Below are 26,280 nucleotides of genomic sequence, written 5' to 3'. Positions count from 1 at the left end.
ACAAGTCAAGATGACTGCATCTTACAAATTACTTGGGAGCATTTCATTTTTATGAGACCCTTTTGTTTGTCATCCCTGTTTTCCATAAACAGGAAGTTGGCTAGTTATATCATATCGGCTCAGACCATTACATGAATCCAGCGTATAATGACTAGCTTGGCGTCTCACTGTGCCCAGTCAAGCACTGTGTTCCACAGTGATATAGACTGCTGAGCATTATCTATGAGACTGCCGACAGTTATGGCACAACAGCTGGCAAATTAGACCTATCAACAATGCTAAATAATTCATGTGAGACAACACTAACATGGCAGATCCTATTCATGACATCCCATCATGCATAGAGGCGCACTTTCATCTCCACTAGGTGAGGAATCTTACAGTATACAAAAGGACGCACTGCCGTCGAACAAAGACACAGCGAGAGTGGGACAATAACTTGCTCAGGATGGGTGTGAGAATAAGTCATTGTCAATGCAGTGACTGTTATAATTATGATGGCGTCTGGGTGGGGGGCAGCAACAGCACACAAAGGAGAGCATACAGGATATCATCATCCATTATGTTTTCCGTATACATCCTTTGAAATGATGTACATCTCGTTTTGGCTTTCAGTGGTGCCGGGGGTCCGCAGATATGCTCAGATGAGCCTGTGAGGGAACACAACAGACTTTAGCAGTTTCTGGGTTCCAATGACAGAAGGAAGCCTCCCTCTCTTCTTTCTGCTACTGCACACAAATACACACACACACACACACACCCTAAAAGCCTGGCTCGCATGACTGGCGATGGGCAGAAACAGATTATGGTTATTGATCGCTGCCTGGAGATGGATCTGTGTGTGTGCATGTGTGTGTTTATGTGTGTGTCAGTACAGAGGAAGGGGACTAAGGGCAGTGTGCAAAAACTATTGATTCTGTCCAGTAGAGAGGCTATGTCTCTGAATCAAGGTCAGCCCCGCACTGTCTCACCTATTAGAAACTTGCCATCTACCCAACACACACACACACACACACACACACACACACTGACAGTTTTTACCCTTAACAATACCCCCATCCCAAAGAGCGATGGATAGCACATCAAACTCAAGTGCTTGTTGAAGAGAGAAATGAATCCCAGCTTCTGGATGAAGACATTATTCTACAGTGACAGTATGAAGGATCTTCACCATGCATTAAATGACAGCAGACAGCACAGCCACACAGTGATGGGCTGGGTTCAGGTGAGGAAAACAAACTCATTGTTTCCTTAAAGCCAATACGTCATCCACTTTGCATAAGTACCATTTAATAGAGAAACAGAATGACCTTCACTTATTCTGTGGGAATCAATAAAAAGAGCGGTGGTTTAATAAAAACTTAAATTGTTTTAGATTGAACATTTTGCGGTCACAATTATTCAAAATGCAGCTATGAAGTTGCAGACGGTCCACTTAGAACACACAAAGCCAGACCAGCTGCATTTTCCATCAGGCATATAAATAATAGATGATACATTATGAGTTGGCCTGTGATATAATGTCTATGAGGCCACGGTTGTGTCTTGACAGAAGACATTGACACAAATTCTAACTGACAAAGAAAGACAGACACTGTACAGGAAAAACCACTGCAACTACACAGATTTTTCCCAAATGACACATCAGAAATGGAGAAAGGTGAGAGAGAGGGAGAGAGCCAGGATCCATCAGAAAAACACGCTTGTAGCCGATCCGTGTGTGTAAATTTCTGGGAAATGTTCATGGTGGTCATTTTTCAATATCAAATCCTATTAGCCCGAGAGATTCTGTGAGACTGCTGGAGTCCTCTCGAGCCTTGTGACAGAGCGAGAGAGGGGGCCACAGCGCCATACTGGCCTTTTATCTGGACACACGGGGGTCATATAGCTTCTCTTTGAAGAAATATTCAACTAATTACCTTAGAGAGTGGCCTCACAGGCAGAGAGCAGACTGCGGATTGTTACGGCATTGTCAAGGGGGTAAACTAAGGATGAGGATTTTCATCTCGCACAAAAAACACACTTCCCAGGAAATAAGGTTGGATCATTGTTCCAACCTGTGAAAGATAAAGAGCTGAATAGCCCCGAGAAGATGGAAGAATGAGGACTGGAGAGGGATATGCGCAAAAGGCTGGTGCAATACAACAGCCAATGAAACGATGGCAACGTATAAAAAGAGGGACTCCACCTGCCACTCAAATACTTTGTTTCGGTTATGGTTCATGCCATTGCTGGACACTCTGTTAGTCAGGACAGTCCGTGATACCAAATCTCTCTAAAATCTTAAAACAACTTGATCTATCGCTTTCAAGTGGCAGGCAACAAACAAATATTTTGGCTAGTCATTAGTTTACACATTGCAGCTGTTCTCAAAACCTCTCAAGCCTGGCAGACGAACAGCAAGAGAGAAACAGACATCCACACACACTCTTGCTGGCAGTGTGCTTTGCCTGGCACATTCATTCATCTCCTCTCTTGGAGGAGTGTGTGAGGCCTGGCAGCCTATCAGTGCCAGAACTCCAGAGGCAGCGCTTATCTCCCCTCATAGATCATGGCTTTGTAGTGTCTGCTGCTCTGCTAAGGAATGCCAGGTAAGGCTTATGTGTGGACCAGAACAGGCACGGTACTGTCCCAGCCACCCCCAGCCCCCATGAGGCTCAGAGGCAGGCAGGCAGGACTGTGGCCGGCCCCCCTTCAGGCACTGTGACAGTCACACTGGGCTAATTCACTTGGCGTCGGGTAACAGACATCTGTCACTCAGGATGCCCCCGGGGGACACACATGCGAGGCCTGATATAGGGGTGGGGTGGTTCCAGGGGATGTGATGCACTGTGAAATGCATACAGGCAGACACATACTTACACATACCCAAATGTAAACAACATACATAAGGGATGTTGAAGTGTCTCTAAGACCAAAAGCCTTTGTCGTAAAAGACTCTGGTACAAGGCCTTATTATAAGGATAATTGGAAATATGTCAATAAATATGTCAATATCTTAAAAACAATAGATACTAATCTTTCAACCAAATGGAACCTCCTTGGGGTAAGTTTCCATAGCAACCGGCAGAGGGGCAGCGTGGCGAGGCGGTGCCGTACATGCTGTCCGAGGAGGAGCAGGGCGTTAAGGGAGATCAGGTTTCCCCCTCCAGGGGCCATCCTGACTCGGCCCCCCCTCTCACCCCTTAACTCTGTGCTGCTGGCATTCACATGCTAATTCATCTCCATTGGTGATTACACTCCCTTTAAACCAACTGACAACTACAGCTGGAGTCAGGCTCTTAACGGCACACTGTCGGATGGATGGAAGCGAGTGTGTGTGGGTGTGTGTGTGCACGATTGTATGCATTTGTTGAGGGCGCTCTTATTTTGGCTCTCGTTGTGCTCCATAAAATGGTAGTGATAGATGATGACACATTATCTGTGCTCCTGACCAAAACAGTCCACACAACCTCCCATGATGCTCCAGGCTGTGAAACAGCCCCGGCCTAATAGCTGTATGTAAATCAGCCAGCCCATAAAGATCAGTGTCAGCACTCAGCTGTGTACATTGGCTGACGTGACAAGCACGCCACATGTCTCAATGAATTTACCCAAATGGGCCACTGGTGGTGCTGAAAATGTAGCTCAGTGGTGTTAAAAATCTAATTATATCACTCTAAAAATATCACTTAATGTAGACTCATAATCTTGATAGTCTCAGCTTGCATTCCTCTGATTAGTGGTCTCCGTATGGGATAGTGAACAGTAAATGAAGCAGAAAGCATGAAGAGTAAAGGATACAAGCTCTGGTAGAGAGTCAGGCGGGACTTGACAGCTCTGCTGGCGTTGATACAGGTGGCCCGCACCAAGCTTGGCAGCAGTGTCCCAGTGATGATGGCGCCATTAAACAGAGGACCAAAGAAGGGAACCTGGGAAAATTAAGAAAAAGAAAAAATAATAAGAACATGAGGCATCAAACTATCCACATTGGTTCATTTGGTCAGTTTCCTGTCATTGTATATGCAAGTGCCCAGCAATTAGATAGGGTTGATTAAAAATCTTTTTGTTCTTTTTTTTGCCGTTTCTCCATCTGTTTAGGGCAAGGGTTCAAGTTTAAATTGGATTTTTAGCTAACTTTGCATGACAACCACACATATCTAATGCCAATCAATGTTAGGTAAATGAAATTAAAATGACAATCAATACTAAACAATGCCCTCATATTGAGCTACCGAGCAAATACAAAGGGGCAATATGCATTTTAGCAGCAGCGTGTGAGTGTGTGTGGGTACACGCGTCTGTTCATGCATATTGGAAGGGGGCCCTTAATCACTGAAGCTCAATGGTCGTTGACCTGGAAGTTGACGTGAATGTCAAAGTCTCTCCAAAAGGTCCTGCTGTCTTCAACTTGGTGGGTTCAGCTAGTATAATAACCAGTCAGATTATACAATAGGCCTACATGGATATTATAGAAATGAAACAGACCAATTAACTGAATACCGTGCCAGAAAACCGGGTTGACAATCACAAACCTTAATAGAGATAGCTTTAAAATATTTGGAAGCAGTTTAAGTTGTAGAATTTTGGAACACTGGCCGGCTGGCATTGGTTGGGGTTGGGTTGGGGGCAGGAAAGTAGCAGCCTGTATCCTTCTGCTAACTGTGATTTGGCTGTTGAAAATCTCTACTGAGTGGAGGCTAGAATATATTTTACACACATACTTATGAACCATCAGCAACTACTTAAGTATTAAAACTTAATTTACACTTTTCAGTCCTATTAGTGGGTAGGTTCTCATTCCTCTCTGAAGGAAATGCAGGAATGAAGGTAAAGGTCTTGATTGTTTAATGTATCATTACTATCAGCATAAACAAGCCAAACAAGGACTGAAACAGATGAAAAGTCAACATTGTATGAACATTTGTAGTGTTGCTGTGCACACATAATTGATGATAAAGCATAGAGTAGTGAATAAGTGCTCTGTTGCTGTTGCAAGATGATGCATGTTATTGTTTCTCGCATTACATTATGTATTTCTCAGTCATCACCACTCAGGAAAAGAATGACTTGCTTGAAAAACTAACTTAAAAATAACTGGTGTCTAAACAGTAATAGGATCTATATGAACATCTGAAGCCATCCATTCTCAGCTAATTTTTATTTGTTTTACTATTCTATGAAGGCCACACATTGAGGGCAGTACTACACTACAGAGCAGCCAAGATGAAAGCTTGCCAAGAAAGTGTTGTAACCATCGCTGAGAGCACATACCCACAGTGTGGGTAATAATGCACTGCTGGAGTAGAGGGACCGAAGAGCCTCCAGACAGAAAGCACAACAGGAGAAAGAACCTTTTAAACGTGCAGCAAAGACTGCATAAAAGGGAGAAAGGGGACTACTTTAACTCATGGAGAACATAGTGGAAATGGGTGTGGTGCTGAAAATAGCCTGCATGGCTTCTTGCTTATTGTTGACAGAGGAATGAGACACTTCATCATCTTAATACAAAAATAAAAGCAGCTTAACAGAAAGCAGACAAATGAAAAGCAAAATGAGTTGACCCATGCTGTATGCGTCTAGTTGATGATAGTCTTGACAACATCTGCGGACTGCAGTGGTATACCTGTGGTTTCTTCATGATCTGGATGAAGTACATGTGGTTCTTCATGGGGTAGATGATAATCAGCACATCTCCAAAGTCTGTTGGGATGATGCCACGTCTGTAGTCCCTGCTGTGCTCTGACCACACTATGTGCACCTCGTCATTTCCCAGATGACGCAGCTGAAAAACAAACACAATCAGTCTCATCAAGTGTCTGGCGAGTACAAGTCATTTTCATCCTTGTGGTGGTGATGACAGGAACACAAATTTAGTAAGATTAGGGCATCTTATTGGGTAATTAAGGCCCGCGTCACTTCAATGAGGCTGAGGACTGAACTGGGGTATAACAAGTTTATAGAAGGGGGTGACTGATAAGACATTATTTACTGCTGACAGATGACAAGAGATTCTATAGAGTTCTGTACCTGGCTTTTATCATTGTATACAGCACTACTTCATTTAATTCCTGTCATGTCAATTCCACCATAATAGTAATAATATACAAACATAAAGGCAGCAGGTGCAAGAGCAAGGTGACTTCTTAAATCACAAACGCTGTTTGAAAACAATGGGCTCTGCTTCTGACTCTTTTTATAGCTTTTTTTTCATTACAAATTCAAATTGCATACACAAAATGCACAAAATTGAGCATTTCAAATCCAAATAATTCAAATCCAATTAACTTTCCCCATCAGAGGCTAAATTGCTTCCCATTTCCATTCTATTCACAAACACAAATGAAACTGGGCAGGGCAAGAAGATATACTTAAATGACAGGAAATTGACTGATTCTAGTTTAGAATAGGTAAACAGCTCTCCCAGTCCCAAAGTAAAATAGATGGACACAGCTACATTATATTTCCTGACAAGTGTAGGTGGCTTATTAGCTGCGAGTCCAGTGAGGTTTTCTGGGGTATCATGGACACTGAAAAGTGAGCCTCTGCTCAGAAGAAAACATCTGCCAATGTACTGTGGTGCCTAATGAGCCATTAAGAAACATGCCCTCGCCACCAAAACGCAATTAGCACATTCTATTATAAGCTCTTAATTATGGTAATACGGTAATCTTAAACAAATCCACGGCATGTTGATTACTTGAGCCCGCCAGTTCAGTCTGTCTGTCCAAGGATCAGCAGGTACCAACCAGGTCAGTCACTGCGACAATTTCAGAGAAAATGTTCAATATGCATTTGCAGCAGACAATCAACACTGGGCTGTTAATTTGGGTTAAGATATTAGCACTCGGGTGGGCTTAATCACAAGTTTAATGAGCATGCTTATGCTCTAGTCAATCATCTTCTGCACCAATCTATTGACTCCCTTGTTAAGCACATCCAAATGTTTGAGACTTTTTTAATATAATGTGATTCAAGTCAAAAGGCTCTTGTCCAATTAGCCCTCTTTGACCTACCCGCCCAGCAAATGGGCTTTGTACACATGGAAGACAGCAGAGCAGAGGACCCCCAGAATACAAGAGGCTCCTTATGAAAACAACCTGCAGCAGCCCAGTTAAGCTGTGGTGCCTGGGGGCGAATTTGATAGCCAAGGCACCCGTCTATCTCTCTCTCTCTTTCAGACACACATGCACACAGTCTTCATGGCCTGACCCCAACCCTGCAGGTCGCTTCTATAACCGCATTACTGAAGCCAGCTGCTACTGCTGCAGCCTGCACTGCCCTAAAACCCACAATTGGATTGAGGAATTCATGGTTTTCCCTCTTTTCTTTTTGGTGTAGCTAGTTTTCCCCCATCCATCGTCTTCAAACAGGCAATCTGCCCAGCGAGAGCTCCCCCATCCGTCGCTCCCCCACAGTATGCCACTATGGTTACAGGCAGTAAAGTGGGCTACTGCTGGACTAAAAGTGTTATTTTTAAATTGACGGGGAAACATCCTACTTGGACACAGATGAAGCAAGTTTCTCATTCCAATTTTTCATACCACTTTCCCTTCTGCCTGCACCCCAAATCTTTTTTGAAGCATCTGAGCATGCAGCGAGTCTGACTATTGTGCTGCCTCTAGCTGGTGTGGAGATCTGAGCAAGGTGAGCACCAGCAATTACAGAAGTTCCAAGTGAAGTGAATAGAAGTTGAGGGGCAGCACACTTCTCTCTGGGAATGACCGCCCCTCCAGCGCCTCACCCTGGACAACCAAAATCAAACTTCACTCAGTTGAACTCATTTTTGCAGTCGCTAAGCAGAGACTGGAGAAGCGTTTGGAATGGCTAGGGGGTTATTTGTGAAACGGAGAGGTGGGAGATCTGTGGAGGACTGGAGGGGGGTTGGATATGAGGAGCGCCTGATGAATTTCCCTTCTCAGCAGGGTACTGTATGAGAAGATTGGCAGCACGGGCAGGGGCCTTGCGGCTCATTTCTTCGTGCTAACTGCTATCGGTGCACTACAGCACAGAATCCTACTGCAGAAACCCAATCGATCGCTCCTGTGGCGGCAGCAGGAATTGGATAAAAGGATCCTGCCGGCATCCGGCCGGCGCCTGCCCTAGCAGGGAGAGCTAATGGCTGAATCCAGGCCCTGGTCACATCACACAGGGAGGGGGGCAGGGGCTAGGAGAATCATAGTCATTACCACCGCGGCACATGCCCTCTCTTCACTCACGCGCCCGCAACTCTCTACTCCTCAGGCCTGCCTGGCTGGGGTCACTAATCAATGCCCGCACTCTGGAGTCACACCTCCTGATCACAGCTTAACACAGAGCTGAAGGCTACAACAACATACTGCTATGGGCAGCCAGGACTGTGTAGCCATTTCACTGCATCTAATAGGCAAAGCCCTATTTTGACTTTTTTTCTGCACACCTCAGGTCTTGACTCGAGGTGTCTGATTAATCCAAATGTCAGAGACAAGTAGGGATTCTCAAATATATATTATAAAAAACTGTTAAAAACAAGCATTATTACAAACAGGACTTTTTACCTTTTTGGTGAGGGAGTCATCAGAATCAGATGGCATACGAGTGGAGACGTGGAAGATGGTTTCCACAGTGGAGGTAGCATAGTAAGGAGCTGTTACACCTGTGCTGCCATTCCTCTGGAGGCCACCCATAAAACCACAGTGTGTGGACAGGTCCACCTGAGGGATAACATGTACGAGTCAGTATGTTCAGAGTGTGCCTGTACATTGTTGTGTGATTGGTTTGGTCTTATCTGTGGATTCAGAGCATGTGTTGATTTGAGTGTGTGGTTGTCTGCACCTCCCATCCCAGCCCGGACACAAAGTCTTCATAAGCCTTGCTGCCTGTGCTGTTAGACAAAATGGAGCACTTGTCCTCTTGGCCGTCTCCAATGTAAAACACAGCGATCTTGTGTGTCTCTCGACTGCAGAATAAAAGCATATAGTAATCAGTATTAAAAGGAACAACATACACAGCAGCTCCTATTATAAATGCAACATAACTTGATAGCCTTTTCACAACTCCAGCCACTTCAGATGAAAATGCTTTATCATGTGAAAGCAATGACTCAAACCACTACACCTTGCTCATCAAGGTTAATTGCATGAATGACTAATTTAAATTGTTGAAAAAATAAATAAATGGGAGAGCAGAATGTAAAAAGAAAAACTAGTTAGCCAAATATTGCCATCATATCTCCAGCTCTAACATTATTCAAAAAATAATGGAAGCAAAGGCCCCCAGCCCCCCCTGTCTTCCCCTGTTGCCATGGTAATTCATCGTACAGGGGTAGCTTTAGGACACTGCATGCTTGTGTACAGGTTGTTATTGCACAACCAAGCCTGGCCATCTGAGAGAATGAAGTCCAATCCTGAGGGAATGATTTAATAATCTCCTGTCGTTAGCAAAGTGTTGTGTACTTATTGATTGGAACAAGAGAGACACAGTAAGAGAAAGGCAGCAAGAGTGATAGTGGGGGACTTCAAAGGCTGTAATTAGCAGGCGATGGTACAAATTAGAAAAAAACATGGGGGGGAAAAGGGTGGAACTAGGCAATATGATGCTGATTTGAGCAACTGTATGATTTATAACCAGTATTCATTTTGTTCATGTAAAGACAAGTTTACCATAAGGCTATAGTGACAGTTTGATGATTAGCAGATGGCACTAAAGTCGATAACTCTGTGTGTTCATTGATATCTCAGACAAACCTTATATGTATAGGACACAACGTGATAAAAAAAAATGAAGTGCTTACCATTGTCTGGAATCCAAGTTCTTTAGTTCCCTTAAGAGTTTGGAATTTTTCTTTAACAAATGGAAACTTTTCCTGTTGGACCAAAACGGACTTGATTAGACATGATAGGTTTTTAATTCTGCCCATTAAACACTATTAAGAAAAACTGCCATGGTGAAAGAACCGCCATTTGACAAAGTGGTATAAGCTACCGGCAAATGTAAGTTTCCAACCAAAGTTTCGTTTTGCAGGCAAGCTTAACAAAGGCAAAAAAGGCACAGGTGCAAAAAGCAACCTCCTAGCTGCACGCTGCACCATCACCATTAAGAGGTGTAAGCTTTTAATTTACGGGGAGTCACTGCAAAGAGACGGCTCTGCAAGGTTAGACCTTAGTGAAAACAGCTGGGCACTTATACCCTGTTGAGAGGAGATTATAAAACACTCCAGACTCCCGTGTGCATTTAACTTTGCTCTTTCTCCCCTTAAGTAACGAGCCAACAGCTGAGTTACTTTGAGGGTGAACAAAGTAATTTCGATTCAGAAAGAGTACATATACTACAATTATGTTTCTGTCCGAATGTTTTTTCTGTCCTACTGGCTTCAATTAGGATACAGTTTGTGTAGAATGAATGATAGAGAAATAGAAAGGGAGACAAATAAGCAAAAGATCCCTGTATGATGTCTTACAAGTCCACCTCCCTTCATTTTTCTTTTTCTTTCTGTAGTATAGTGCAAAACCAATTATCGTTGGCAATTTAAGTTGGTAGTGTACCTGCGGTCCCAAGAGTTCATGCCGAGGTCGTTTAGCAGCAGCCGGCAGAAGTAGAAAGGGGCTTTGGGTTCTTGGTAGGACGGTTCCCTCTGGCATGCCGCCCGGAAGCTCAAATCAGCATTCCACCTCTTCACCTGTTCGTCTTCCTGCTGAGTCTGATTCAAAATGGCCTCCATGATGGCGCTCTCTTGCTCCAGGTTCATGCCGCGGGGCGAGGGGGCCGGCTGGTTGAGCCTGAGCTGGGGCTGGGGCAGGCACTCTGGACTGCTCTGTCCCAGGTCCTCCAAAAGCTTATCCAGAACGTCTACCTCTTCCTCCTCACAGCAGTCAGACAGGACGTCCGATACCGAGTCAGGGGTTTTGTACTGTCCCTTTGTGGGAGAGTTTGGCTGGTGGTTTCTGATGTGAGGAACAGTAGGCGTGGTAGACGGAGGGCGATCGACCGCATTAAAAACCTCCGTGTCGACCGAGTCCTCCTGGCCGGTGCAATAGAGGATTGAGCCGTCCCACGAGTATTTGCCCGAGATGTCCCGGACGATGACGCGCACTTGGGAGGAGGGTTGGGGGGGCTGTCCGGCGGCGGGGGTCTCGGCGGGGATCTGCAGGTATGACACCAGCGTGCTGTCGTTGAAGACAAACAGCTGTAGGTTGGGGCTCTTGAAGACCTCGGAGGACAGCTCCGACGACTCTACGTACGGGTTGTCGTGATTCTCGCTCACCAGGCTGTGGAGCAGGGCAGGGCCACCGCTCAGTGGATGGTGGCCCAGATGGTTTACCAGGTGTGTCATGAGCACACGCGCCGTCAGGGGGATCAGCTCCATGTTGCGACGCCGCTTTTCTGTTGGAAGGAATGAGGGCAGGAAGATAAAAATACTGAGTCCATCTCCAAAGGAAAATATACTTCAGAAAGTGCTAACCAAGGTTTTGGATAAAGCTACGCATAGGGCTGTCTTTTATAGTATATACAATGCTTTCCTAGCCATATTTCAAAAGCCCACCCAATTCGTGTGTAGACATGCTATCATCTCTGTTAGCTCTTCTTACACAAAGCAAAATCTAATTTATTATTACTAATAGAGGTACTTTATTCATTTCTCACAATAGCCTGGACAGCACACCTCTAAGTAGGTAGCATCTAATCATGAGAGACAACTTTTGAAAAGCCCATTGAGTCTCCTTACAATGGACAAACGTTGAGATGGCTGAGTGCTAATGAGAACCACCGTCTTTACAGGCTGCGTAATAGGACTCTACTTAGTGAATTGCGTTTATGTAAATGCACAGGTTTTTACTCCCAAGTGAAAGGCATGCCGCGCTTCATTCTGCAGTGATGTGGGGAAAAAACAAGAAGATGCACTCTTGCATTGTGACAGTGCTATCAATACCATCATCCCCCATCAAAGCGTAGAAAGCTCTTTAGAAAGCAGGCCAAGCTGCATTAGAGAAGCGCTAGCCCTTTGATGTGACTTGATCAATATGAGGTTGGGGCCTGAATATAACTAGGCCGGCACTCTTTGGTTTGCCCTTTTGATAGTGTTTTGTTATTTCTACTAACACTCTGTGCAGCTGTGCAACAAAAAGAATAGGTGTGGTGAAATTTTTCAGGCAACAGCTACTGTTAAAATGTCCTACATTGTTTCATATGCACTGTGTATTTGGACCCAAAGGACTTTCCAAAAGTTGAGGACATGAGGGGGAGAGAGAGAGAGAGAGAGAGAAAGAGAGAGAAAGAGGAATACGTTGCCTAATGGAAGCACAAGGTCACAAAAAAAGAAGAGGAGAAAAGAAAAAATCCAATTTTTAGCTGAACCCCATAATGGGTCTTCTCTCTAGGGCTGAGTACTAATGCGAACATTCCATTCCCTGTGATGGTTGATTTCCTTTTCATACTTTTAATAAGATATTGACATTTAATGGAAAGTCTCCAAATGGATGGGCTACTTAAGAGTTTGCTTTTCCCTGTCATTCTTTTTGCATTTTTTTTGGGGAGGCAAATAAGAGTAAATATGTGTCTCTGTGGTCTGTCAGATGTACAGTGTGGAGCTGAAATGAAGTATTTGTCAAAGCGTGATCAGAGATAGACATCCCAGAGTAAGTAAGGAAGTGACAGCTGACAGCCACCATTAACTGGCAGTTTTTACTCTCTCGTACACTAATGGAATTTGTTTTCCTTCTCTAGGTTACTTAATGTTAATATTAATAATACACTTCTGCCATGTTTCTTGCTCTATGTGTCTGTCTATTTTACAGACAATAGTCCAGCTCTGTCTCCCGTCAGAAGACACTGTGAGTGTCAACAGATGCAGATTAAGCATAGTCTCCCTATTAACCACGGTCACAATGTTTACCAGTTCAGCTCGGCCCATAAACATTGATATTCTTAGAGATTGCAGAAGGTGTGTGCTGAGGACAGACAGCTCGATTTGGGTTACCAAAGTTATTTGTTTACTATTTAGTATGCAAATTGGATATGCTGTAGTGCTTTAACAAATATTTCTGCTTAGGACATCCAAGTCTACCGAACATTCTTTCAAGGCCGAGTTGACCAGCTTCAGAAAACTTCTAGCCCACTTTGGGGAGGTAATAGTGAATCCATAAATATAGACACATGCCCACACATGAATCCAGAATTGTCACTTAATCTGCCAGTGCCAGCCCAGTGCAATCTTGCACACGGCAGGTTGTAAAAAGAGGCATCAGGATGGCTCTATATTCTTACCCTCGGCTACGGTGAGCAGGTTGCCATAGTCGGCGTTGTTTGTCTGGGAGGGTGGTGGCTCGAAGCTCTTCACCTGACCCAACATGAGGTCATAGTCAGTGGACAAGTCTGACAGGCTGAGGAGGTAGTGGCTCTGTTGGGTATGCAGGTTGGAGCCGGACACACAGCAGTGCAGAACCTAAGGAACAGTAGAAAAAAGGGGTAGGACTCAGTGATGATATGCAGATGAAATGTGCCTGGGTAGTCTCTATACAGTGTGACAGTGAGAGGCACTGAACTTCAACTCTGATGGGTAAAGACACCATCCTGTTAGATATGGTGGTGTCTGGTGTGAGACGATGCACAGTGACACTCCTGCAGGCCTGTTCTGGATTGACATGATCCAGGAGCGTTATGAAAGAGCAATACATGGTCCATTTACATCATAAGGCGGTGGAGGAAGGGGAGGGAGGGAGAGAGAGAAGAAGAGAAAAGAGGGTCTTTATTGCCACTAATCCATTTCTCCTGTGATGTGTGAGTGTATCGATCTACATAACAGATGGCAGAGCATCCGTTGGCAGGGCTAGATAAGGCGCACTGGGGCAGTTGATTACAGCCATTGGACAGGTTTACACTGTTTGATTTAATTAAGACTTTATCCTTGTGCTTAGCGCCCAACCACAAACACGCCACACTAGCATGCACACACACACACACACACACATACATACATACACAAACACAAACACACCTGTATACTGTATAATCTGAGTGGAGGCTAGGTGCTGCGTATGAGCGGCTGAAACATATGCCTAATGTATGTAAATGAGGGGGGCCTCTCATTCAGAGTAGAGCAACTTGGGCAAAGCCATGCAAAGGCTAATCCCATTCAGTACACACATACGGCTCACACTTGGCTGAGAGACGCAGGCTGGGCCCTGCCATCTGAAACAGTATTGTGTGGGGCAATGTAGACAGTATGTGGATGATTCCACTGAGCAGACCTCTGGGTGCATAGGGGGAGGGATTGGAGGCTTGATGCTGAAAAGACCTGAACCAAACAGCTGCTACGCCAAAGCTCCAAAGAGGTTCCTCTGTGGAGAGGTGGAGAGACAGCAAGGGAGGGGGGGGGAAGAACCAACAGCCGTGCCTGACAACTAAGTGACTGCACTTCGCATAGCAACAGTTCCTGGAAGGTAACACACAGTAAAACAAGCGTACTGTAGTTAGAGAGGTACATATTGTATGGATACATGAGTATGCCTATGTACACACGTAAACCAAATAATACCAATTAAAACAGAGACATACAGGTGCACACATGCAGAAATGTACCTATCCTCATTTCCTCCATCAAGTACGCACGCGTTTACACGCATGTGCACACTCACACACACACACACACACACACACACACACACACACACACACACACACACACACACGCGCACACACACACACAGGGTTGAGTGCAGCTGGCCACTGAGGCAGGTTGAGAGAGCAGATGGAGAAGCTTGAACACAACTCCAGTGAACCAATGAGTTCTAGTGCAATGTTGCTTTTAATACGCTCTGCATGCTGTTGGTCACCAAAAACAACCATTCTCCCCCACTTTTCTCATTCTCTCAGGATGAATAGCATTGCAGGCTTTTCATTAGCTGGCAACATGTTTTGTGCTAGTGTTTGATGGCTTGGGATGGAAAAGCTTTAAGATTTTTTTAAATGTAAAACTGTAATTAAAGGAAGGTGAAGCGTGAAAAATAAATGGACGCTCCGTTGTTTCCTATTAGGGAAGCTATTCACTGCTTGGTGCAGAGAATAAATAGCAGACAATCTGTGGTAATGTATATATTTTGGCCTTGATATTGCATTAAATATTGTAACATCTTGCAATGCCTTGCTTAATATATTATTTCCAATTGAACCCAGAGGGGCCTTGCCTTTTGTGTGCCGATAGACAACCAATCATGCCTAATTGTCTTTGCTTTCATGGCAGCTGCAGTCACTCTCATATTAAGACATATTCCATTCAAATCTTCAGGACAAGCATTTATAGCCTGAGCTTATCAAGTGGACAAAGGGCCCTGTTTGAATAATTGGACCATTTCTTATCAGGGGTGACATCCTTACAAAGATCTGCCGTTGACCGCATCTGCCCAGACAGGAGGGAATGAATAATACCTCATTCATTTGTGCCTGAAGCTCGGCCCTCACGCTCAGGGTCAGGCCATAAAATACAGGGTTCGAGGGACAAATACAGAGAAATAGATTGAATACTGGATATTCGACCATTTTAAACAAATGCAGTATTCTCTACTGCAAGGCAAGTTGTAAGAGTTTCCTGTGATTAGAAGCTACATTCCTAACCGAATGCATCAGCTATGGTGGGTTATCCTATGCTGCTGTGCCCCAATAATGTTAAATGAGGCATAATAATGAGGTCACGGCGGAGGTGAGTCTAATTAAAGTGTCAAGGCCATTCGGTGGGGCGGGGGGGTGAAGGTGTCAGGGATATAAGTTATTGTGTCTTTGGGAAGACACTTTGTACGGTTGAAAAGATATTGAAAAAAAAGGAAGAATAAAACAAAAAGTCAGTTCTGCAAAATGTTGGCAGCCAGTGAGCAGCTACCCACCCTGTAGATGTAGTCCAGCAGAGGGGCTTTGTGGGATTTGCGGTCGTCAAGTGAAGGCATGGTGATGGGCTCCAGCAGCAGACTCAGGGGGACAGCCATGCACCAGTCCAACAGGCAGAGCAGCAGGGACACCATCAACTGACAAAGTGAGAAAGAGGGGGGGGGAATTAATTTTTTACAGTTCTGCCATCCAACTTCAAAACAAAAGAAAAATTTCATGAATACAGCAAAACAGAGTTGGACAGTTCCTGAGAAACACAAGGTAAAATATGAGCGATGTACAGACAGATACAATACAGAAATAGACTAGAGGCAAAGAGGGATTGAGAGATGGGCACAAATACATTCTGTTGGAAACATTCCTCTGCAAATGCATCATTCCAACATGATACATCAAGGGCCTTTAGATCTCAGCCACTTCATGTCTCCCCCTCCTTTACCAACATGTACCTTTTTGTCCGCTTCCACTGTTGAGTGCTCCGCGCTCGGCAACAAAAAGGCTATTGTGGCCACAAAGATCTGTGTTGGGACAAATCAAGGAGAAAGATAATTGGATGACACACTCCTTCCTATTCATCAGCTGATCCAGGGCTGTGTGCTAAAATGGTTGTGATGCCACAAGTGTAAGAGTATGCATATTCATGAGTAATAAATATTGTAAGACTTGCATTTAAAGGCTAGGAATAGGACGGGAAATGTGTCATTTTACTTAAAACATGTTCTTAAAAAAGGCGCTTAAGGCTTCTGACAATTCAAGTGTGTGCAGGTGGGAGTTACCTCAATGATTTTCTTAGGCAAAGAGGTCTCCAACCTCTGGAGATGTTCCCAGTGAGAGATGAGCAGCTGAAACACGTCACAGGCTACTTGAGCCACGGCCTTGTTCCCAAACTGGACAACAACAAAAAAACATACAAACAATAGGAAAAAAACAACCATTAGCTGGAAATCCACTCATGTTAGCTGGCCGTAGAGATATTATTTGAACAATGTTTTTCAGCCACAGGCCTTCTGTATGACATACACAGAATAAATGTTACTAGAGCCTCTTAAGAGTGCTCACACTTGGTCAGAACAGATACAGTTTCTGAGGTGAACAATTAATATCTGCCAATGTTGTTAAATTCACACACAGTAAACTTAGTTTCATTCATACTATACACTCACTTGTTGAATTTGTGTCACCTAAATACAACATTTCTATAAAAAAAAAGCAGGGGAACATTTCTGGCCGAAGATGGGAAACAAGTTAAGGCAGACGATGATTGGTGACAAAATCTCAAGTAATTCACCTTAAACGTATCTTTTCGCCCACTGTGCATATAATCAGCATAATTTCATTTCCACTTCAAACCATGGCTCATTTCCCTCCAGACTCCTTGGAGGGAAAGAATTGGGGCTGTTGACAATTTTCTTTCCAATGTGGATTTCTTCAGTGATTTGAAATTCTTTTTGGAGAAATAGAATTTCCCATTTCTTCCAGCTGAATGCCTCTCAACATGTAACAAGGGCAGACAATGTGGGGAGTGCAGAAATGGCCAAACACAAAAAGGGGCCCTGAGAGTTCAGCACCTGCTTTTAGAAAAGAGACTCTCAGTGCCACTCTTCCCCCTAGAATACCCCCCCCCCCCCCCCCCCCCCACACCCTCTATTTTGGGGCTGGCTGAGTCTGTGTGTCAAGTTGTACAGGGGAGTGATTACTGCTCCATTAGAGAAGGGGGGGGGGGGTGCTCGAGCAGGAAGCTGGGAGATGTAGCTGCTTAAATTGGCCCACATCTACTGAGCGCGAGCAGCCTAGAAATTACGCTACCGCCCCAAACCCCTTTTCCATGGACAACAAAAAACACACACACACACACACAGGTCCTCTGCATCTCTTCACTCAGAGAGAAAAAAGCGGGCTCTTCCAAAATGTACCGATGAGTCACATAACTGGACATGTGTTATTATCACATGTTTTCTCTCCACTCACTATACTGAAATTGTTCTGCAATCCTTGTATGCGATCACCTATCATTTTTGTTTAGAGCTAAACTCTATAGAGATTGGTGGGTAAAGCAAAAACAGACTGTGATGAAATCCTTTCTGCATCAATTTGTTCAGAAATACTGTAGCCAGCAGTGATTTATTCTATTCAGAATGTTTACCATGGTGGCACTGGTGAACATAGCCCATAGTCAAATCAGTTTTATTTGTATAGCCCAAAATCACAAATACATTTGTCTCAGTGGGCTAATGTTAAAAAATGTGTAGTTGCATATTGTACCCCTACGTTAGAATATTTCAAGCAGCAAATTCATTTACAATTAATATTGCCTAAGGGGGGAGGGGAAGGGGGGGGAGGGGTCACTGACCTTTAGTGTTACTCCCAGCACATTGATGGCATCTTTAACCTGGGGATGGATGTTGTTTTGTGTCAGCTCCTCACACACCCACAGACCCAGACTGCACACAGCGATGCACCTGAACAATAAAATGATAGCTAAGTTGAATAGAGGCAGGATTTTCTCGATGGTTAGTTAATTAACTGTATCCATTGACGTTTCCAATTTTTATGAGCTACACTTAAAACTAAACAAATAAATAGACACTAACACAATGTAAGTAAATAATAATATAAATTTAAAAAAGCATCACCAAAATGGCTAATCATACCTGGAACCTTCACAGTGCTCCTTAGTTGCCGTCTCTAGCAGGATGTTGACCAGATAATCCTAAAAACAGCAAAGACAACATGCTAGATAAACTACATTGGCAATGACATGTATACCATTGATTGTAAAATAAGACCTGGGAGTCATAGTGAATCATTCTTAAGAGCTTAATATTCAAATAATTAAACATTTTAAATGTGTAAAACTCTCTCTGCACATATCCAAAATGCCATCCGTTGATCATTTACCTTGATATCCTCATTGCCAACAACGATGTCATCGGAGCCGGGCACACGCTGCAGTATAGGTATCTGGAGGTAAAGGTTAGGGAAACACACGAGGGAGCCCAGGATGGTCTGAGCCTCCATCCTTGGAGCCTGGCAGAGATGAGAAGGAGACGAAGAGGCGAGAAAAAAAACAACAACAACATGCTATCATTAATTCCCCAAAGCTACAGGAAAAAAACAGCCCATTTCCATGAAACGGGAAGGTCGCTATCCGGGGAAAAAGGATTGGAGGGATCTAGCAGAATTAATTAGGTCTTTATGCATGATTCTGCTGATGTTCAACACAATCTCTTGAGACACGGTGGGCGTAGGACTACATAACGACTGATTAAAATGTGCCACAGACGCAGCTCTAGAGCAGATTGTACATCCCCGTTGCACCTGCTGAGCTGCTATTGCCCTGAAAACAGAAAACAAATCTATGCTGGGAGATATCAAATTATCTGGAAAACAGATCATTCAATAGTAAGAAATAACATTAATACGTGTCTCTGCAAACTGCTCTGTTGAGAGAAGAAAGAGACAGTCAACACTGACTTGCCCACGTTTAGGATTGAATCTGTGCGCATTGCCTATATGAGTGAACAGGGAGGCGTTATCTTACTGGTCTGTCAACACAGTCCCTACTAATTGTTTCAAATCCGGCCTAAATCACGCAAAATGTTTGCTCAATCTACATGCGCACACAATGCTAAAAGATTGCGCATAGGACTTGCAACAATCAACTGTTTGCATTTGTTCCATGGCAGGGGCGCCAACGCTTAGAGTGTTTAAAGAACATAATAACTCCAAACACATATTGGATTCCACAATTAATTTAGTTTGTCAAACATTGTCAACTGTCTGACAATTCAAAGCAATTTGTTATATCTGCAATCAAACGCTCTTTGCTCTAAAAAAAAATGTTACCCGTGAAAAATATGTAAAACACAATTTTAAAATTTAAGATAGGTTTCATGATGACTAATAGCGTGGCAAGATTGAGCAAAATACTAGTTGCAGTCCTACATAATAGTACATTGAAAAATAAGAGGGGTTAGTTTGTCTACACTTGAAGATTGAATTCTGGATTCTGGACCTTGCAAGTGAAAGAAGTATCAAACATTTGTGTTATTTTGTCCCTCGGATTCAATTTCGATACAGCTCAAATTCACAAGACAATTGTCAAGTTTTTCAAATGTCAAACAGCTGCAAAATAGAAGAAAATTATTACAAGGGCACGTCGTTTTTCTAAACAACTATAAGTGACACGTGAGTGAATGAACGTGACAGTGAGCGATGATATACAGGTATGAGCAGGAATTCTGTTTCTCTAATTCAACAGGGTTTGAACATTTCAAGTGGCATACCTGAAAAACCTTTAAATGTGTCTAACAATATCCAACAGCTTTCCCTAGCAATTGAAATAAGTGCTTGGAATTGTAGTTGTATTCACATAATACATCTGATGATAAAAGAGTGTGTGTGTGTGTGTGTGTGTGTGTACCTCTGAGGAGCCAGAGCTGAGAACGCAGGCAGCAGCAGTGATGAAATCTCCAATGAGCATGGTGAAGCCCGGCAGGCCCAGGAAGAAGAAGCGAGGAGAGCAGGAGCGGATGATGGTGTTCAAAACATCCTGATAACGACAATGCGCGCGCACACACACACACACACACACACACACACACACACACACACAACATTAACATTTGTATATGAGCCATCAGCAACCGGCTTGACACTTAAAGGTGGATTCAGCGATTCTGGAGAACACATGTTGTCAAAATCAGTGAATATCTCCTCACGATCCGCTGGCATCCGTAATGTGCTGGGAAGAAAATCTGTATGTTAATACACAGCCTAGGCTCTGTCAACTTGTATGCAAGCAAAGGAGGCCCACCGTAGCTAGCAACATGCCCGTTTACATAGCCTAGGATGTGTATTAACACTGGATTTGTTTTCAGTGCACTGCATACACAGTACAGACAGTTAGCAGTTCACGAGGAGAAATTCAAAGATTCTGACAAAAAGTCATTTTGACAACACGCATTCTCCAGAATCTGTGACCCCACCATTAATAAGAGCAGATATCATCAATCGAAACCAATAAAGAATATTTGAACAACTCTACAATAAGTTTATATTCAAATTGGATTTTTCTATTTTGGTATGAGCAGAGGGACTTGTTAGTAGCCTACAGGTGGAGGGAAAGCAGTAATATTTGGTAAATGGGCCACCATGTGAGAGGCATGGCAGGGAGAAAGCTTTTTCCTCCAACAGGTAAGATACACATTTTAAGTGTGTTTAGGAGAGTAAGGCACTCAACAGTGCATGTCACTAAAGGACAACAACATAAATAATACAGAGTGGGAAGCAAAGGCAAAGAAGAGCGAGTAAGAGAGAGGCAGCAGATGGATTGTTCACAGAGGATAAGAGGCAGAACAAAAGACCTCAACTTTAGTGAGTCGTGTGTATACGCACACAGGCAAACCTGTAATTAAAGCCAGAGACAAGGTATTGTTTTGCTGAGGTACAGGCAGCTCAGTGGCAGATGGGTGCTCTTTCAACATTGACATATGCTGTACTGCAGAGGGCTCTGCACAAACTGCTCAAGTATGTACAGTGTAATACCACGCTAGACAAGAGCATAAAAGGCTGCTAACAGCTTTTCCATGCTATATATAGATTGTGATGCTGGAGCACAGCAGTCAATGTGTTTACTCTAAATTGACATAAGAAATATTTTTCTATTGCAGAAACAAATATATATACACTGGTATAAGAATGCAGCAACCCAGTAAGGCAGAAAGATTGTTCTCTCCCTTATCTAGCATGCGCGTGTGTATTTGTGTACAGAGGCAAGGTCCAGGCTAGAAACACCTGCCCCTTCTTGGCCATAAACTTGTGCAAATCGGACAGTTCAAACATCAGTCTGTTTCTAGCTGAACCGAAAGGGCACCTTAGCAAACACACATGCACACATTCATTTTTCTCTGTCTATGTCACCCCCCCCCCCTCCCCCCTCCACACACACACACACACTACCACTTATCTATCTGTGACATTAATCACCTGAAGCTTTGGTAAACAGAGAACGCAGGTGAACAAAAGAGGAAAAGGACTAAACCCGCAGCAGCAGCAATATGTAGTAGGTCAAACCAACACGATGCACTGCATGTGGAAAATTGGTGGGAAGAGCTTTAGGATTGAGGGCCCATTTTAGCCTCATTTTGCTGGTAATTGACCTCTGAAGCAGTGGTAATTAGCATGCAACAAACTGTTGCTTGATTGCCTGAAATGAGCATTTTAGAGGAAGCCACAAATGTCGAATGCAAAGTGTTTTCTATTGTACGAGTAAGTAGAGGGAACCTGATTTCAGTTTGTGTGTGTATAGAAATGGGAATTGAGCGCCGCGTGTGGCTCTGAGTTGGCAGTAGAAATGGCTCCTGCATCAACAAAAGGTGCATTAAAGTAACTCTGAATAGAACAACCTCAGGCCTTTTCATTTGGCCTCATCTTCAGGGAGAGCACACTCTGTCCACCTGCCGGCCCCCTGGGGGTCACGGTGTTCAGTCCGGTATTACATCACTCTGCACTGTATTGGAAAATTCTTGCCTCATTTGCTAAACATGGAGGTTTCGAGTTTAGCATGGGTCAGATTATCTGTTACAATTTAACACCACAATGTTCATCACTATGAATATCTTGGGTTTTTCCCCCCATCACAAGCTGTTAACAAGTGATATAAGCCACCTGCATAACCATGAGCTGTGAGGTTTGATCAACAGCCACGTTTGTGACTGCGGGGTCAACTCTTACATTTTAAAATGGTAGGGTATAGATCACATCACAGTTGATACTATGTTGTTCTTCTACCTATGCAAAATGAACAGGTGCTAGTAATTTATTAATTTGTGTGCACTTCACAAAAATTAAAAAAAATGCAGTCAACTGTTTCAGTCCAGACAGTAGACCTATTAAATAGATTACAGCTTTTGTGCAAAGGTCATGGCTTTCAGAGACCAGTGACTGGGGAATGACAATCAGGACAATAGCCCTGACCTTGGCACGACTTGTCAGTTGGAAGGAGAATCCCTCCAAGGGGAGAACGGTAATTTTTTCTCTTAACTGAGTTTAATTTAATGGTGAGGATTTACAATGGGATTCCCCCTGTTGTCTGTTCAACATGACTGTTTGGGAGAGATTTTTTACATGATAAAAAACAGATAGTCAAAAGAAAATGCTCAACCTGTAAGCTAGAGTATTGTAAGATACACATACATACTGTGTGTAAAAACAAACAAAAAATATATATGTTAAATGTATTAAGTGCACATATATCATGTCAGTGATTTTTCCCCACGAGCCTGTACTGACCGGTTATTTAATCCTGTAAATTAATTGTAAATAAAGTTTACAAAAAAATAAAAATAACAATAAATAAATAAATAAATAAATTTAAAAATAAATATTTATGATTGATTTGGTAAAGTATATGTTTTTTCCTCTTTGGGGGTGGGGGTTGAGGGTGGAGGCAGAGTGGAAGGAGGAGGAGGGGGAGTGTAAGAGCCACTTTCTTATGTTAAGCAGGCGTGCGGCTGTCCTCTATTGTGTGGCGTGAGGACTCTTTTCTCCGGCCAATTTGAGCATGCTTCAGTGGCCAGCCTGGCTCTGGCCCCCCGACACATTATACAGAGCCACAACAAAAGCTGGAGAATGTTGCCTCGTTCCTCGGTGTGCCCCCCCCCCCTCCCTCATTGCTCTACTCACACACACACACACACACACACACGCGCACCCAGGCAGGCCGGCCGGCCGGCCTACTCTTGGCCCCTGCCTGACGTGTCAGTCTAACGGAGCGCGACAGACGTCAATCCTTAATTAATCACGTATACGCGACAGGGGCTCAAAACATTATTTAACGACATGGAAAACATTCTAATAAGCTTGTCGCACTGCCAAGGCGCAATAGAAACCAAGCCAGGAGGGCATATAAATACACACACACACACTCACTTGCATCCAACCCCCCCCATACACTTTTATCCCTGTCCCTTTGTTTTGGGGTACTCCATTCATCTCCACTCAGCTTGGTCTGGAAAGGAATGGAGCGAGGCCAGAATTTACGATACGAGGAAGGGTGTGGCTTGAGGAGGTGCAAGATGCCAAAACACACAAGCATTCAGCATCGCCACTGGTTGACATGCAGTTTTATAAATGATCAGCTGAAACAAAAGCCTTGACAATCGTTCATCACAGTGGACCTATAGGACCCCTGTTCTCACTCTGGTCAGTTACATTCCTCATGCTGATCCTAAACGTGCATAATAACTGGCACTGGTGTTGATGATAAGCCAAGGGTTTGCCTGAATGACATCAAAACTGGTGAAAATAGGAATCACTGAGTCACATCACACAGGGGACAAAAAAGTAGATGGCAAATTGGGACCAACAAACCATAATTTTTTTGTTTAAACTGGCCTATGTGTGTTAATCCCATGAATTTGACTGGTGCGCCATCTAGTGGTGACAAATAGCACAACTGGCAACCTGAATGAAGATGCCACCTGCTGGCTGTACCTGGTCGTCGCTGGTGATGCCCTTGTGCATGATGTGGTAGAGGTGCACCAAGAAATCACTGTTGGGGAGAAGGTCCTGGTGCCTGGTCATCATCTCACAGATCAGCTTGTAGGCCTGCAGCTTTCCTGCCTTGTACTCAGCGGGCAGCATGGTGGCCTATGACAGGGGAGAGAGACACTGAGGTCAGCATTAGCAAAGGGATTTGAAGAACCATGACGTGATTAACATGTTTATACAGCAAGGATTGTGTGAGGAGTTGAACAATTGGGGGGGGGGGGGGGGGGGTAAGGCAAACTCATCAAAACTATTTTCCTGAGCATTAGAGGATTCTCCCTGGGAAACAAGTACCAGATGTGGTTTGTAACAGCTGATGAGCTTATTGATAAACTAATGAAAACAGGTGGAATTATGTATTATTGGGAGATGACTCAGATAAATATAACTGGCTATATATCTGCGATCTGGACGGAAATGAGTTTTATATATATACATGCTGTATATATATATATATAAACAAAACACTTTCACTCTTAGCCTCAATTAAAAACAAAACAAAATGTTGTTTCATTTTATGCCTCCAAGTATCTAATCATGGAGACTGTTGTCAGCTGCGCCTATGTGGTGTTTAGACCTTAAAGAGCCAAGAGGCCAGCATTCGAAGAGGAGGGATGAAGGCAGGCTGGGGAGGCGACGACTGGTTGTCCACACTGATCCCGAGATTGTCCCGGATCTGTAATGACACGTTCACTTTCAGTCAGAAACATAACCATGATGCATCATTTCTGTTATCCTCTCTGTGTGACAAAGTAATGGATACTGTTTATATGAAGGCATCTGTTCTCAAATGCTGTAACTGTTCGCATATATCCTGGCAACTCAAATAAACCATTACATCAACATAATTGAATCCTGAAACGCCTGTTTTATAAGCACAGCACTTAAATCAACCACTCAACGTTTAATACAAAGTCGTTCTGTACTTCAGTATCCTGCCCAATTATAGCTTTGTAAGAGTGGGTGTAATATTTTATTCATTTGAGATAAAATGCTTCACATGTAAATAGTTTTTTTTTGCCTCTCTGCCTTACTTTTGCCAGCTTGTGCCAGAGCTCATAGAGATAGGAGAAGGCCTTGGCATGGATTTTGGGGCAGCGGATGCTATTCACATCTCCCAGAATACCCAGAATCCTCCTCCACAGAACGAAGGCCGAATCGGCATGCCAACCAGTCAGGGTCCCACCGGCAATGATGCTGCTGACATCATCATCAGCCAGACACTCACTACTGTCTGCATGATCAGAGAGAGAGAGAGGTTTTGGGAGGTCTCGGTTAGTGAACAAATGATATGGTAACACTTTTATTTGTAGCTGCAGGAACCTAATACAAAGTGAACCAAAGTAATTCTATAAAAGGATATGAGATACAGTCAACAAATGCAGAAGACTTTAAGCATTTGACATTTTGAGACTTGTGTCTGTAACATAAGTTAAATAAACACCCCAAAGCCACCGTGTCATTGTTTGAGCAGTTGTTGACCGAATCCTTTCTCTCCGCCTCCCCGTGCATTTATCCCAAGATGCATCTTGCTTGTCTACTGAACCTGATCAAAGCACTGAAACACTTTGGGCGAACAGGCACAAGTCACATGCATCATCCAAAATGAAGTTGAATTGTGGGAGGACAGTGCCACCTAGCGGGCAGTAGAAGAATGACAAGGAGTAGAGGGAATCGTGGCACGGAAATGACACAGAAATGGAAAGTGTGGGATAGCAGATCTGAAGATATCATTCAATAAAAGGATTTTTCTGAGCTAAATCTTGTGCACAATTAAATCAAGATATAGATATGTTTGGTTCCGAGGAGTAGTTATACCATGTACTCAATTGGGTCATTTAACAGAATCTGCCATCTGGGAGAATGAAAGAAAAAAAATATCCAACAAGCGTGGAT

General features: G+C 43.6%; 1 protein-coding gene across 3 annotated transcripts in view; it reads right to left on the bottom strand.

Annotated features, from left to right (window-relative positions):
• The window catches only part of ralgapa2 (Ral GTPase activating protein catalytic subunit alpha 2), a 94,345-nt gene that overhangs the window by 23,680 nt on the left and 44,385 nt on the right, over positions 1–26,280 (bottom strand). For all 3 annotated transcript variants that reach the window (XM_080042440.1, XM_080042442.1, XM_080042441.1), the window contains 17 exons: positions 25,419–25,618; positions 24,962–25,060; positions 24,331–24,486; positions 20,258–20,386; positions 18,733–18,861; positions 18,486–18,544; positions 18,185–18,293; positions 16,611–16,721; positions 16,284–16,352; positions 15,834–15,971; positions 13,222–13,399; positions 10,503–11,340; positions 9,752–9,823; positions 8,794–8,917; positions 8,517–8,672; positions 5,606–5,764; positions 3,784–3,911 (listed from right to left, as the gene is read on the bottom strand). In XM_080042440.1, the coding sequence (XP_079898566.1) occupies positions 3,784–3,911; positions 5,606–5,764; positions 8,517–8,672; positions 8,794–8,917; positions 9,752–9,823; positions 10,503–11,340; positions 13,222–13,399; positions 15,834–15,971; positions 16,284–16,352; positions 16,611–16,721; positions 18,185–18,293; positions 18,486–18,544; positions 18,733–18,861; positions 20,258–20,386; positions 24,331–24,486; positions 24,962–25,060; positions 25,419–25,618 (2,854 nt within the window). The remainder of the gene's footprint in view (positions 1–3,783; positions 3,912–5,605; positions 5,765–8,516; positions 8,673–8,793; positions 8,918–9,751; positions 9,824–10,502; positions 11,341–13,221; positions 13,400–15,833; positions 15,972–16,283; positions 16,353–16,610; positions 16,722–18,184; positions 18,294–18,485; positions 18,545–18,732; positions 18,862–20,257; positions 20,387–24,330; positions 24,487–24,961; positions 25,061–25,418; positions 25,619–26,280) is intronic.

The sequence above is a fragment of the Ammodytes marinus genome (assembly GCF_949987685.1).
Source record: "Ammodytes marinus genome assembly, chromosome: 15".
NCBI classification, from domain to species: Eukaryota; Metazoa; Chordata; class Actinopteri; order Uranoscopiformes; family Ammodytidae; genus Ammodytes; species Ammodytes marinus.
Note: the sequence above shows the minus strand (reverse complement) of the source record. Positions and strands in the feature narration are given on the sequence as shown.